The 15,226-nt window shown below is 46.6% G+C and overlaps 1 protein-coding gene and 1 pseudogene across 2 annotated transcripts in view; one reads left to right on the forward strand and one right to left on the reverse strand.

Moving 5' to 3' along the window:
- Positions 1-10,082, forward strand: part of LOC311248390 (pre-mRNA-splicing factor ATP-dependent RNA helicase PRP16-like) — a 20,080-nt pseudogene extending 9,998 nt beyond the window's left edge. The window contains exons 2-4 of the transcript in view: positions 8,221-8,307; positions 8,652-8,817; positions 9,780-10,082. The product of the transcript in view is annotated as a pre-mRNA-splicing factor ATP-dependent RNA helicase PRP16-like (transcript). The remainder of the gene's footprint in view (positions 1-8,220; positions 8,308-8,651; positions 8,818-9,779) is intronic.
- A 1,198-nt stretch (positions 10,083-11,280) lies between these two features.
- The window catches only part of pde12 (phosphodiesterase 12), a gene marked incomplete at both ends in the record, with an annotated part of 71,526 nt that continues 67,580 nt past the window's right edge, over positions 11,281-15,226 (reverse strand). Inside the window, 2 exon segments of the mRNA XM_084339276.1 lie at positions 11,281-11,457; positions 12,899-13,104. Of these exon segments, the coding sequence (XP_084195402.1) occupies positions 11,281-11,457; positions 12,899-13,104 (383 nt within the window).

Here is a 15,226-nt window from a genome sequence, read left to right on the forward strand (position 1 = left end):
CTTTCTACTGAACGCACAGAGAGGAAACTGGTATCTATCTTCTTGTCTCTCTGAAGAAGACGGTAAGCTAATTTCCCAAAATGTTGCCGTGTTCCTTTAACAGTTGTCGTGGTGTCTGCTGTCAGTGGCTGTGTGAACTGGAGGAGGTCAGGGCTGCAGCTCAGAGCTGTGTGCTGATGGAGTGACAGCTCAAACAGCTCTCTCTCTCTCTCTCTCTCTCTCTCTCTCTCTCTCTCTCTCTCTCTCTCTCTCTCTCTCTCTCTCTCTCTCTCTCTCTCTCTCTCTATCTCTCTCTCCTATCTGGGTGCCTATCCAATCTATATCTCTCTGTTTCTCCCTCTCTCTTCCTTTCTCTCTCTATCTTTATATTTATCTTCCTCTATCTCTCTTTCCCTCTCTCTGTCTCTGTATCTCCTCTCTGGGTACCTATCCAATCTCTCTCTGTTTCTCTCTCTTTATCTTCCTCTCTCTCTCTTTCTCTTCCACTATCTCTTTTTTATCTCTCTCTTTTTTTTTATCAAATATTTTTATTTTATTTTTCTTTTCTTTTTTCCAACATGTAACAAAACATATCACAATACAACAACAACAATACATAAAAAGACTTCCCAAGACAGTAACTCAACACCACATGACAAGACAACAACTGATACAACTGTACAGTGATCATCCTAACATGGACACTCGCTCGTTCTAACCCCCCCCCCCTCCCCCCGCTCACCCCAGGACCTCAATATGAGTAACATGAGTCACACTCACAATACATCACAATACATCACTCAGCAAAAAAACAAGAATCAAAACAAACATTTCCAAACTTATATGCGTTCCCTCAACTTTGCCACTGTAGCCAACCAAATTACGATATCAGATTCCCTAACCCCTATAACACGTGCCGTGGATATCTCCAAATAGATCACGTCAAGGTAGGTGAGAAACCATACTTTGGACAGAGTCTATCTGGGTGAAACCAACGTGAGGCAATCAATTTTTTTGCGGCTGTGAGGCCGGCCAAAATGAGTTTTTTCACATGTATAGCAGTGCCGGCCTCAGTGTCCGGTAGATTTCAATCTACCGGTCAAATGAGAGAAATTCCGGTCAGAGTTTATTGAGCTTAAAAACAATTGATAGGCAAAAGAATGACAACAAAACAAAAGAATGACATCATCAAGGCATGTAGATTTATAATATTTTTACTTAAAACTAGGCTACTTTTGCGTATAAAGTCATTATATTCCAAATAAAATAAGTCCCGAGACTCGTGCTGCTGCCGACTTTAAATCAAATAGGTGTCTGTGGGCAGTCGCCCGACATTAATAAACAGTCTGTTATAATCACATTTTTATGAGCTAACGAATTCCGTTATATTGGACATTTGTATTAATTATATCAAGCGAAGAACTGAGAAATTTGGCAGAGAGAGACGGCAACATTATCGTGGGTTTACTTTGCGTGACGACTCTCTCCACCTCGCAACGACTTATTTGCAAAGAGTATGATGCTGCAGAGCAGCTGATTCAGCTGTTATTGGCTATTTTCTGGGGACCGCACAGCAGCGCCCCCCCACCCAACATTGAATTGAAAATGGCTGAATTGGAGTACTGCTGGAATACTGCATTGTGCTGCTGCTGCTCCGGCTCTGCAGCTTCACAAAAGTTCGCACACCCCAGCACTAAGCTCTCGCTGACAACGTCGTTGTCATTATTAGAAGCAACGAGGAAACAAATTTAATGATCGTTTTGTTCATCGCATAGGCTATTTAATTTTAGCCTATTTTAATACAATTCAAATAATCAAATTGTGCTTAGACTCAGGGAATTATTTTCACCGGACATTAAGACCGGAGAGATTAAATATGTCGGACTTCAACAGATTTTTCCGGTCAAATACCGGTAATTACCGGCTAACGGAAACGCTGATGTATAGAGGTCGGTAATTTAGAGAGATCATTCAATAATAATACAGAAGGAGATACAGGTATGGTTAGAGAGAAAATGTCTGAGAGCTGATATGTAACATTTTCCCAAAAAATAACAACAGGAGGGCATTCCCAGTACATATGCATAAATTTACCTGTGGCGCCATTTGGACACAAGGTACATAGAGAGTCAGGTCTGAGACCCATTGAATTCAATCATCTAGGGCAGGGGTGGCCAACCAGTCAGAGACTAAGAGCCACAAAAATTACTGTAGTACCACAAAGAGCCACACCATACCAGCGTTTCTCAACCTTTTATTTCAGTCACGGCACCCTTCATGTGTTTATAGGTCTCACCCTCTGGCCTCTGAAGTTGCTAATGTCTTTTTTATTTGGGCCTCACAGGGTTAAAAGTACCCTGTGTGAGACCCACGGTTGCAAAATTACAAAATCACTTTTAGCCATTTAAAAAAAATAATGTTTATTTAAAAAATGTTAAAGGGGAACTGTTTTACTATTTCTTTCACTATTTGGGCACTTTTACACAATTCCTGTGAGTCTATGGAACACCTAGGTTTTTTTTCAAAAAAAATGCATTGTTTTGTATTTCTAATCAAGAAGAATGCGCCAATATGAGAATTAGAGACATAGATCCTATTAATATAAGTCCACATAGCTAAGAAACAATGGTAAACACTGAAAAAGGCCATTTATAAGATAGTTCCCCTTTAAGCACATGTATAGTCAATTGGTCCTGTTGTTCAGCCTCACAATGCTATTTGATAGTAAATGTGTTTTTATGTCCCACCCTCTGGCCTCTGAAGTTGCTAATGTCTTTTTAATTTGGGCCTCACAGGGTTAACCTCTTAAGCCCGAGATATACAGTAAAAGTGTATATTTTCAGCATTACGTTTGTTTACCAATTATTTGAACTGTTATTAGTGAAATATAAGATTATAGAAATCTCAGGGCATTGAGTCGGAAACCGGCGCATATTGACAGGAGGAAGTGGCACATCCAAAAGTGAGTGTAGTCTTTTGAAGGAAGAGACTCAGGGCTTTCACATTTAGAAAAACTACCCTACCCAGCTCACACCAGCCCCTGTCAATCATCTGACTTCTGAATTTACTTTTTAATTTCTCTTATTTTTTGGGATTATCTCCCACAAACCTGAACGTTATTGCCATAAAACGGAACGCAGTTAGTTTCTCTACCTTTCTGTGAACGTCTTGCAAAAAACGGTGTTGCAATATGATGAAAAATGGTGGAGAAATTTACATTATAAAAAAGATGGCAGAATTCAGTACTGTATCTACAAAACCTTCTGTTTAATCATCTTCCCTTTATTCATTTGCTTAGATTTTTCAGGTCTGGTCAATTTTAGCATGGTGTTATTCACAGTCAAAGATAATTTTTTTTTAAATAGAATTGATATTCTCCTTTGGTTCATTACAATTTACTCAAGCCTAGTAACAGACACACTATTTCTGACACTGATCCATATATGTCCCTAGATTCAGATACCAAGAACATGCAAATGGACCATTAAAAAAAAAAATTGTAAATGTTTATTCGACGTCCTTATGGAATGAGTGACATACATTTTTTTTTTTTTTTTTTTTTTTTTTTTATGGATGGAAGAGCCGCACATTGATGGGCAAAGAGCCGCATGCGGCTCGCGAGCCGCGGGTTGGCCACCCCTGATCTAGGGGTTAAATAAGTACTGTGAATAAAATGTAGATGAATCTGTTGGTGATCTGGGTTGTGTGAGGATAACCGAACATTTTCCCAGACTGCATCCCAATCAAAATCTACATCCAACTCCGGAACATCCTTTCTCCAAATCGTATCCAGGGGGAGCTCTTTATACGAGGTCATGAGTAAATGGCGATAAAAGTCAGAGACGAAGCCTCTCGATGTCTCCTTGTCATAAAAGAACTTGTGAAAGCGGTGATGCTCTAGTGGAGCATCCCATGGCACGCCATGAGCCTGCAGAGCTGCTCTTATTTGTAAATAAAAGAAAAAGGAGGTTCCGGGGAGATCATATCCGTTGGATATATCCTGGAAAGAACGGAGACCAGAGTTATCGAAGATATCCCCCAATGTGTGGATGCCTTTCTTTTCCCATCTAGGGTACCTAATAGGTTGTTGTCCAATAAGGAGAAGATTGTTATTAAATAGAGGGGAATGCGTGTGCCATTGATGGCGGTTTGTACCCACTTTCTGAGTGTCACGCCAAGTTTGGATCACATGTGTGATTAAAGGGCCAAATCTTAATTTACATTGTTTAACTGATATGTTGGTATATACAATATCCTGAAGTCTATATGGGGACACCAACTTCTCCTCCAATGGTCGCCAAGATACAGCTGCTTGAGCATCAAACCAATTCTATCTCTTTCTTTCTCTCTCTCTTTCTCTCTATCTCTCTCTTTCTCTCTCTCTCTTTATCTCTCTCTATCTGTATCTCTCTCTCCTCTGGGTGCCTATCCAATCTCTCTCTCTCTCTCTATCACTCTCTCTCTCTCTCTCTCTCTCTCTCTCTCTCTCTCTCTCTCTCTCTCTCTCACCCTGAATGAAAGGGGACTGAGGAGGATGCACTCCATAGAAACACAGTAGGAATCACGCTGATGGCGTGAGGTATCTGTTAACAAATGTATTGATTGATTGACTGACTGACTAAATTATTGATTTTCAGGGCTTTCCCTAAAACAAACAATGGCATAGGGGTGCAGCATCGTTATGACAATGTGCCAGCGCCACCATGTGTTTAGAAATAGATTGTATAAAATATATATACACAAATGTATTTATTTTTGCAGTGAAAGCTTGGGGCCAGCTTAGAAACAGATGCATCTTTGTCTAATACATGATTGTCCGGTCCTCTGTTCCACTGTGTGTGTGTGTGTGTGTGTGTGTGTGTGTGTGTGTGTGTGTGTGTGTGTGTGTGTGTGTGTGTGTGTGTGTGTGTGTGTGTGTGTGTGTGTGTGTGTGTGTGTGTGTGTGTGTGTGTGTGTGTGTGTGTGTGTGTGTGTGTGTGTGTGTGTGTGTGTGTGTGTGTGTGTGTGTGTGTGTGTGTGTGTGTGTGTGTGTGTGTGTGTGTGTGTGTGTGTGTGTGTGTGTGTGTGTGTGTGTGTGTGTGTGTGTGTGTGTGTGTGTGTGTGTGTGTGTGTGTGTGTGTGCGTGCGTGCGTGTGCGTGCATGTGTTTTGGTGTTCAATGTTAACACTTTGCCGCCCAACCACGTATAAATACGGGTTTCGAATCCATGCGTTGTGGACAGAATCACGTATAAAGCCGTGGCAAGTTGTTATTGCTTTTATTCCATTTTAATAACCGGGTCAAGGTCGCGGATCGGCACTGCATATATTCCCTAGTCTGTGAAATCGAGAACGTGCAATACAGGCCAGATCCTCTTAGGGGCGCCATCGCTCCACTGCAGTATGCCCTGTGGGCGAATGGACCACTTTTTTTTTCCCTTTCAATGGAGTATTTTAGTACCCGGATCCTGAACCAGCATCATGTACTGTGGATTACGTTTCGAATCGCAGATTTCACCATGGAATAAGGGGATTTATCATCAGCCAATGGACATATCGATCTACCAGATGCCGATCGATAACGGGGAAATGCTCGGGGGTATCCCACTGGCTTATGGTAAGATCTTTTTCACATAAATTACAGCCGGATCAGAGCTTGCTATGATACGCAACCAGCCGATCAGCGTATGTGGCTAGTTACACGACCACTATTATTGGTAATCAATAATAATAAACGACGTCCCCCCGCCCCCCCCCCCCCCCCCCTTTGATGCATACATGCTGTGGGACAGTCCCGATGATATGCAGTTTGAATTATTTCTTTAGCATTATGTAAAACGGAAATGCCGTTGAATATAACGTTAGCAGCTATTAGCCCTATAACTAGCCTCGCTGACGGGGGCAGCGGCCCCCTTCCAGACCACCCCCTCGCTGCGGCCATGTTGTTTGAGAATTATGGGAAAAGCTTTGATTTTATTTGAAATGTATTCTTGAGAATACAAACAGCTCACATACTACAGTCGCATACAATAAAATGAAAAACAACACAATAAATAAACATTATAGCTAAAGATTGTATTCGTCTACCTTAGTCAGCGTCTTTCGAGCCCCGCCCTCTCCTGACAACGTTCTGTCCAGTATCCAGCCCAGATCATTCACGGAGTCGGCGCTGACTCACCCACTTTGACCCAAATAATGTATTCAAATCTCCCTGCATGGAGTAACAACCAATTGTCAGGATATCCACCTGCTAACTACTGGTGAGACCAGTAGTGCAGAATCATCTGCATATACTGTAAATACATTTCACATGAACATGTTGATGTAAGATCGTTATATATATAGAAAAGTAAACATTTAAAAGTAAATAAAAGCGCACAGAGGGGGACCCTTGCGGAACCCCACAGTCTATAGACCTGGATTGAGAAACGGTCCCCAACATCCTCCACGAGTTGTTTTCTACCGTTAAAACAAGACCTGACCCACCTGACCACGGCATCATTAAACCCACAGCGTTCAGTGTAGATAATAACATGCCACGGTCAACTGTATATATACATCTGTCGTCATTTCTATGTAAAAAAATATATTATCTTTTTCCCCCTCCTTTTTTCCGATTTTTCTCCCATCCCACTGTTAGTCGTTATGCCAATTCCCAACCCCCTTCCTGGTTGTTGCACACTCCCCCCTACTGTTGGTCCGGGAGGCCGGAGACTGTCACATGCTTTCCTCCGACGCATGTGCAGCCAGCCGGCAGCCAGCCTGGCAGCGCAGATTCTCACTGGGAAAGTGTAACGTGTGGAAGGTCACACTACCTTTCTCCAGATCCTACCCTCGCTGTGCAGGCGCCCCGACCGAACTGTAGGGGTCGCTGTCCACAACGCCCAGGACCCACCCACGGCTTCCCTCCCCCTAACTCAGCCAAACGAGTTAGTATAGCGATCAGCCCAAGCCAAGGCAATGCTGACTCTCCGGGAGTCGAGACCGCAGCCTCTTGCATTGGTGACGAGCACAATCTCCGCTACGCCACCTGACCGCCATGTTTCCATGTAGATGGTTTTGTCTGACTATCTGTGTATCTGACCATGGGTCTTCATCCTACACTGTTTATGTAGATGATTGTGTCTGACTGTGTTTCAAATCTTAAATTTAAAAAAAAAAAAATCATATAAAATGTAAAAGATGAATTGTTATAAAATCATGTCTAAAATGTATTAAAGAATCATGCAAATCTGGGTACCGCCCCTGATCACCAGGTGGGGCCAATTTATTCATTTCTGTATAAAAAAGATGTAATTTCCTGTTTCTTGTTTATACTTAAAAATGACTGGAAGGGTCGAAACGTCGTATATCTGCTGTTTCTCACAAATAAACCCCTTTGGAGCATTGAAGAGTGAGTTGCGAGCCCCTCTTTGTTCATGTACTACTGTTTTTACAGTTTGGCTCAGCACCAAGGAACGGAGGATGTGCGTTATTTATTTCTCTGACTGTGTTCCTGACCCATATGTCTTCATGACTGTGTTCCTGACCCATATGTCTTCATGACTGTGCTTCTGACCCATATGTCTTCATGACTGTGCTTCTGACCCATATGTCTTCATGACTGTGTTCCTGACCCATATGTCTTCATGACTGTGTTCCTGACCCATATGTCTTCATGACTGTGTTCCTGACCCATATGTCTTCATGACTGTGTTCCTGACCCATATGTCTTCATGACTGTGCTTCTGACCCATATGTCTTCATGACTGTGTTCCTGACCCATATGTCTTCATGACTGTGCTTCTGACCCATATGTCTTCATGACTGTGTTCCTGACCCATATGTCTTCATGACTGTGTTCCTGACCCATATGTCTTCATGACTGTGTTCCTGACCCATATGTCTTCATGACTGTGTTCCTGACCCATATGTCTTCATGACTGTGCTTCTGACCCATATGTCTTCATGACTGTGTTCCTGACCCATATGTCTTCATGACTGTGTTCCTGACCCATATGTCTTCATGACTGTGCTTCTGACCCATATGTCTTCATGACTGTGTTCCTGACCCATATGTCTTCATGACTGTGTTCCTGACCCATATGTCTTCATGACTGTGTTCCTGACCCATATGTCTTCATGACTGTGTTCCTGACCCATATGTCTTCATGACTGTGTTCCTGACCCATATGTCTTCATGACTGTGTTCCTGACCCATATGTCTTCATGACTGTGTTCCTGATCACTGCGAGTGATCCTGGGTGTGTTTCCGCGGCGTCAGGTTGGGCTCCACGGATGCTGAGGAACTGGCGGCCGTGGTCTCTGTGTGGACGAGTGTGTCTGACCGCGTGTGTCTCTGTGTGGACGAGTGTGTCTGACCGCGTGTGTCTCTGTGTGGACGAGTGTGTCTGACCGCGTGTGTCTCTCTGTGTGGACAAGTGTGTCTGACCGCGTGTGTCTCTGTGTGGATGAGTGTGTCTGACTGCGTGTGTCTCTGTGTGGATGAGTGTGTCTGACTGCGTGTGTCTCTGTGTGGACGAGTGTGTCTGACCGCGTGTGTCTCTGTGTGGACGAGTGTGTCTGACCGCGTGTGTCTCTGTGTGGATGAGTGTGTCTGACCGCGTGTGTCTCTCTGTGTGGATGAGTGTGTCTGACCGCGTGTGTCTCTGTGTGGATGAGTGTGTCTGACCGCGTGTGTCTCTGTGCCCGCAGGTTGGGCTACGTGGATCACGCTGAGGAGTTGGCGTCCAGGTTTCTCCAGTGCTTCCCAAAGAACCGCCTCTCGGCCCTGGCAGCTCTCAGCCACGAGTACTTCAGCCACCTCCCGCCCCGGCTCTGGGAGCTGCAGGACAGTACGTTACTGGAGCTGCAAGACACTGTAGAGGCCTCTTTCTGTGTGTGTGTGTGTCTCTCGCTCTCGCTGTCTCTCTCTCTCTCTCTCTATCTCTATCTCTATATCTCTCTCCTTCTCCCTTTGTGTGTGTTTTTATAAAAAGATTTATCTCCCTCTAAGATCTGTATCACTGCATATTCTCCCTCATCTCTCTCTCTGTCTTTCTTTCTCTGTCTCTCTGTCTCCCTCTCTCTCTGACTATATCCCTCTGTGTGTGTTTGTGTGTGTCTCTCTCTCTCTGTATCTATCCATCTCTCTCTCTGTGTGTGTCTCTCTCTCCCTCTCTCGTTCCCCCTCTAACTCTCCCTCTCTCTATCTCTCTCTATAACTATATATCTATATCTCTCGAGGGCGGCTGGGTGGAGCAGCGGACATTGCGCTCGTCACCAACGCAAGAGACACCGGGTTCGACTCCGGCTGTCGGCGTTGCCTCCGGCTTGGGCCGGTCGTCGTACTAACTCAATTGGCAGAGTTAGCGGGTGGAAGTCGATGGGTGGTAATCTGGACGTTGTGGACAGCGACTCATACAGGTCGGTTGGGGACGCCTGCACAGCAGAGACAGGAAATGGCGGGGGTAGTGTGAGCCTCCCACACGTTACACCTCGCCAATGAGAGTCCGCGCTGGCAGGTGAAAAGATGTGACAGGCTGCCTCCTCGTGTATCGGAGGGGACACGTGATGCAAGGCTTCTATCCTCCCTACAACCGGCCAGTGGGGGGCATGTGCGGGCAACGTTCAAGACGGGAGGGTAGAATTGGCACAGCGGGTAATTGGGACGGGAGAAAAATAGAAAAAGAGGAGAAAAAGTGGATAAAAAAAAAATCTATATCTCTCTCTCTCTCACACACACACACACACACACACACACACACACACACACACACACACACACAAAGGAGAGTAAAGAGGAGTGAGAAGAGTGACCTGGGGTTGTTTTTGTTCATGCAGAGAGAGCCTCTGTTATTAGCCCGTGCCGTAGGGACGGGGAGCCCAGCTGGACCTCTGCTGGCCGCCTGCAGATCCAGGGTCAGTTGGGACGGGGAGCCCAGCTGGACCTCTGCTGGCCGCCTGCAGATCCAGGGTCAGTTGGGACGGGGAGCCCAGCTGGACCTCTGCTGGCCGCCTGCAGATCCAGGGTCAGTTGGGACGGGGAGCCCAGCTGGACCTCTGCTGGCCGCCTGCAGATCCAGGGTCAGTTGGGACGGGGAGCCCAGCTGGACCTCTGCTGGCCGCCTGCAGATCCAGATCTGAAAATAAATCAAAAAAAGAAAAGAAAAAAAAGTACACAGCAACTTTGTTTTCAACACATTCACATAAATTCACAACACATAAATTAATAAATCAATAATAATTTCACATGAATATTAATACGGTTGTTGATCCCTCAAGTGTAGTGTATGTGTGACCATGTCAACAGCTTTAGCCACGGCCTAGATAGAGAGAGAGGGAGAGAGACAGAGGGGAAAAGAGAGAGACAGAGGGAGAGAGAGAGAGAGAGAGAGAGAGAGAGAGAGACAGAGAGAGAGAGAGAGCGAGAGCCACAGCACACGTCAGGCAACATATCAATTAATCCCACTGTATCGGTTGTAGAGGCTGTGCCAGAGATGACTGAATATCCATATTATGTGACGGGCGACACACACACATACATGGCCAATCCCTTTAGCTCTATTCATTAGCGGGTGTCAAAGCCTGCTGACAAGCCCCCACCCCCCAGCAGAACCTGAGTGTGCCTCTGTCTGAGAGAACCCCACAGGGTGGTAATTTTTATGTGAGAATTCCATTTTATAATTCCCCAGATTAGGATTTTTCAGCTGTATTAATCCTGTTATCAGCACACAGCAGGTTGTTCTGAGTGAGGAGAGAGAGAGAAGCGGGGGGGGGGGGGGGGAGGGAGGGGGGAGAGAGAGAGAGAGAGGAAAGAGAGAGAAAGAGATTACTCTTTTTTTTGTCACATGTGTGTGTGCACTTTTTATAGACACACATTCACTCTCTCAAGCCGTGTGTGTGTGTGTGTGTGTGTGTGTGTGTGTGTGTGTGTGTGTGTGTGTGTGTGTGCGTGCGTGCATGTATCAGTCATGTATACACACACACACACACACACACACACACACACACACACACACACACACACAGCAGAACCACTCGTGGCTTTTGACAATCATTAAAATGTTGTCTTTAATGAGGACTTACTTACTTACTTACGCCTTTTACCCCGTTTGGGGCAGTGGTGATAATAACAACCAGGTAAATTGTACGTGTGGGGAGAGAGAGAGAGGTATAGAGAGAGAGAGAGAGAGAGAGAGAGAGAGAGAGAGAGAGGTATAGAGAGAGAGAGAGAGAGAGGTATAGAGAGAGAGAGAGAGAGAGAGAGAGACTGGTGGGAGGGGGAGGAGGTGTTGAAATGATGCAGATGAGAAGATAGAGGGAGAGATAAAGAAGTGGCTAATTACTCCACGCCGCTCGGTAATCGCTCTCCTCCAGCAGAATAGATTGGTGCCAGTGGGAATGCCCGGCTGAACGCAGGCAGCGCCTGCTGGGGCAATTCAGTCCCGCTGTCGGCGAACCCGCACGCCGCCCTCCGCTCCTCCCACATCCGCTCACGCTCACGCTCACACAAGGAGACCTGTCGGGGGGGGGGGCTGGGAGAGATACAGTACCAGAGATAACGTCACGCGGTTTTGTTGGAACTTTTCAAAAAAGACTAGTTTAAAAAAGTTTCCGTCTCTCTCGCCCGCGCGTACAGGGACGAATGGTGCGCGTCTTTTGTGGACAACCGTGCACTCCTTTGTGCGACTCGTTATGGCTTTATGAACACAATACCCAGACAGATTACCAGGAACAATGGCGGAATTACTGAGACAATGGGGGCTCCCGCAGGGGGGTGTGGGGGATGTTAGTGTGTGAATTGGATTGTGACATTTGAACAGAGTGAGTGTGTGTGTGGGGGTCTCTGATAGACGGGGTAAGAGAGAGAGAGGGAGAGGGAGAGAGAGAGAGAGAGAGATGGGTGACCTTGAGACAACATTCCAGCTTTTCTCTGGACCGATTCATGAAATCTGGCCACAGGACAGTAGATACCGCAGCTCCTCTCTGGAGTGGGCCTCAGATCTGACTTCAGGAACTCCCCTGCTAGGAATACAGAACTACGTTTGTACGGTCTGATCCTGTTTTCTCTCTCTCTCTCTCTCTCTCTCTCTCTCTCTCTCTCTCTCTCTCTCTCTCTCTCTCTCCCTCTCCCCTCCCCCTCTCCCTCCCACCTCATCTCTCTCTCTCTCCCCCCCCTCTCTCTCTCTCTCTCTCTCTCTCTCTCTCTCTCTCTCTCTCGCTCTCTCTCTATCTCTCTCTCTCTCTCTCTACCAGTGTCCCTATCTTCACGGTACCAGATGTACAGCTGCAGACGAGTCTGGGGACAGCATACAGGTGTGTGGGAGGAGGAACAGCCACGGCAAGGCCTCCTCTGGCAGCAAGCACTGACCTCAGATCAGCTCTACAGCAAGCCAGGTGGGTCAGAGGGGACACACACACACACGCACGCACGCACGCACACACACACACACACACACACACACACACACACACACACCACACACACACACACACACACACACACACACACACACACCACACACACACACACACACACCGCACACACACACACAGGCCAGCACGATATAAATGTTACACTGTGATATATATATGTATATATTGTGTTCTGTCTGGAGGAATGAGTCGCTCTGCTCGGGTGATTTTGGAAGCTGAGAGGAAGCAGTCGCTTGATGCAAAGCGAGATGCTTTGTCCGCATTCATATAACGAGTTACGTCATATAACGTCATAACTAGATACTACGTGCGATAACGTAAGCGACCAAGGCGGCCCGTTCCAGGTGAGACATGTCTCTGTGTTTTCCATCATGGACACAAGCTTTTGGACCCGTGAAGACTCTGCAGTGAAGCGGAAGTATCTTAGTGAAGAAACATGACTCACCAACTGATACCAAGATACAGTCTGTCTTTGGGGTTCGGTGCCTTGCTCAATTTTTTCTAACGGAAACCCTGCCCCCGACCTCTGCCCCCCCGCCCCACGCCGACGTCACGGGTAGCCACATCCAGGCGGCGATGGCTGGTGGGAAGGCTTTGAGTGGGGCAAGGAGGGTGTCCTGTTCTTTAGAGACGGGGGTCCCATTCAGCGCTCTGATAAAGCGGCTGTATTTGCATGTAATGAGAGGCGCGGAGGCCAGGCAGAGGCCAGGCGCGGGGGATAATGGCTGGCCTAATGACGGCGCAGGGTAGTGTGAGGGCCAACACACAGAGCCACTCTCGGGGATTAAACCTCCAATTACCGACAGGTGCACAGGGATGATGGGCCAGGGAGACATTTTGAGGGATGAAGATGCAACCTTAAGCTCATCTATTTAGACAGCCCCTCCTACCACACACACACACACACACACACACACACACACACACACACACACACACACACACACACACACACACACACACACACACACACACACACACACACACACGTCCCTATTCCCACAAACACAGCGCACATACACACGCACTCTACTGTAAGTCAACATGATGTCATCCAACAACTTTTGAGTGGAATCCTCTCCAACTCCTTCTCTCTTTTCATCTTTTTATTTATTTATTTATTTATTTCTCTCCCTCCCTTCTCAAATCCTCCAGTCTGTCGATGGACTCTGAGTGCCCTTCATTCACTATCCCAGAGAATACGAATATATACGTGTGTGTGTGAGTGTGAGTGTGTGTGTAGGAGAGTGGAAGTCACCCCACTGGGAGAGCCGTGTCCTCTCAGCTGCAGCTTTCACATTGAAATGAGCCCCTTTGTCCCAAAGCCTGACAGCCTGAGAGAGCCCCAATGATAGCAGCCTAATCCATGCACACACACACACACACACACGCACGCACGCACGCACGCACGCACGCACACACACACACACACACACACACACACACACACACACACACACATTCAAGCATGCCCCCCACAAATGTGACACAAACTCGCGCGCACAGGCACACACGCACACAAATATACTGGTCTGTTACAACAAAAGGCTGTTTATATATCACCCTATATTGGTAATATAAATATTATGTAAAGAGCGCGGCGGGCACCGCACAAAGGAAGTCACATCACAGGTCTAATGGTGTGCTTAACTGAATATGTATAGGCCTCTCGTGGCCAGAGAGAAGCCGACGTCGCAGCGGAGGATATTTGAAAGGTGAGGAGGAGGAGGAGAAGGGAGAGGGAGAGGGAGAGAAGAGCCTCTCAGAGGAGTGGGGCCGGTGCTTTTTGAGGTAGCGTTGTATTATTCATAGGGGGTAGTGGAGGCAGGCCGGTTCAGACAGCCATGCGGTGAAGGTAGTGAAGGTAGTGAAGGCAGTGAAGGTAGTGAAGGTAGTGAAGGTAGTGATGGTAGTGATGGTAGTGAAGGCAGTGAAGGCAGTGAAGGTAGTGAAGGTAGTGAAGGTAGTGATGGTAGTGAAGGTAGTGAAGGTAGTGAAGGTAGTGATGGTAGTGAAGGCAGTGAAGGTAGTGAAGGCAGTGAAGGTAGTGAAGGTAGTGAAGGCAGTGAAGGTAGTGAAGGTAGTGAAGGCAGTGAAGGTAGTGAAGGCAGTGAAGGTAGTGAAGGCAGTGAAGGTAGTGAAGGCAGACAGTGAAGACAGTGAAGACAGTGAAGACAGTGAAGACAGACAGTGAAGGTAGTGAAGACAGACAGTGAAGACAGTGAAGGTAGTGAAGACAGACAGTGAAGACAGTGAAGGTAGTGAAGGTAGTGAAGGCAGTGAAGGTAATGAAGACAGACAGTGAAGGTAGTGAAGGCAGTGAAGACAGACAGTGAAGGTAGTGAAGGCAGACAGTGAAGGTAGTGAAGGCAGTGAAGGTAATGAAGACAGACAGTGAAGGTAGTGAAGGCAGTGAAGGTAGTGAAGACAGTGAAGGTAATGAAGACAGACAGTGAAGACAGTGAAGGTAGTGAAGGCAGTGAAGACAGTGAAGGTAGTGAAGGCAGACAGTGAAGGTAATGAAGACAGACAGTGAAGACAGTGAAGGTAGTGAAGGCAGACAGTGAAGGTAATGAAGACAGACAGTGAAGACAGTGAAGGTAGTGAAGGTAGTGAAGACAGTGAAGGTAATGAAGACAGACAGTGAAGGTAGTGAAGGCAGTGAAGACAGTGAAGGTAGTGAAGGCAGTGAAGGCAGTGAAGACAGTGAAGGTAGTGAAGGCAGTGAAGGTAGTGAAGGCAGTGAAGGCAGTGAAGGTAGTGAAGGCAGTGAAGGCAGTGAAGACAGTGAAGGTAGTGAAGGCAGTGAAGGTAGTGAAGGCAGTGAAGGCAGTGAAGGTAGTGAAGACAGG

This window comes from Notolepis coatsorum (genome assembly GCF_963971535.1).
Source record: "Notolepis coatsorum genome assembly, contig: SCAFFOLD_777, whole genome shotgun sequence".
In the NCBI taxonomy this organism is placed as follows: Eukaryota; Metazoa; Chordata; class Actinopteri; order Aulopiformes; family Paralepididae; genus Notolepis; species Notolepis coatsorum.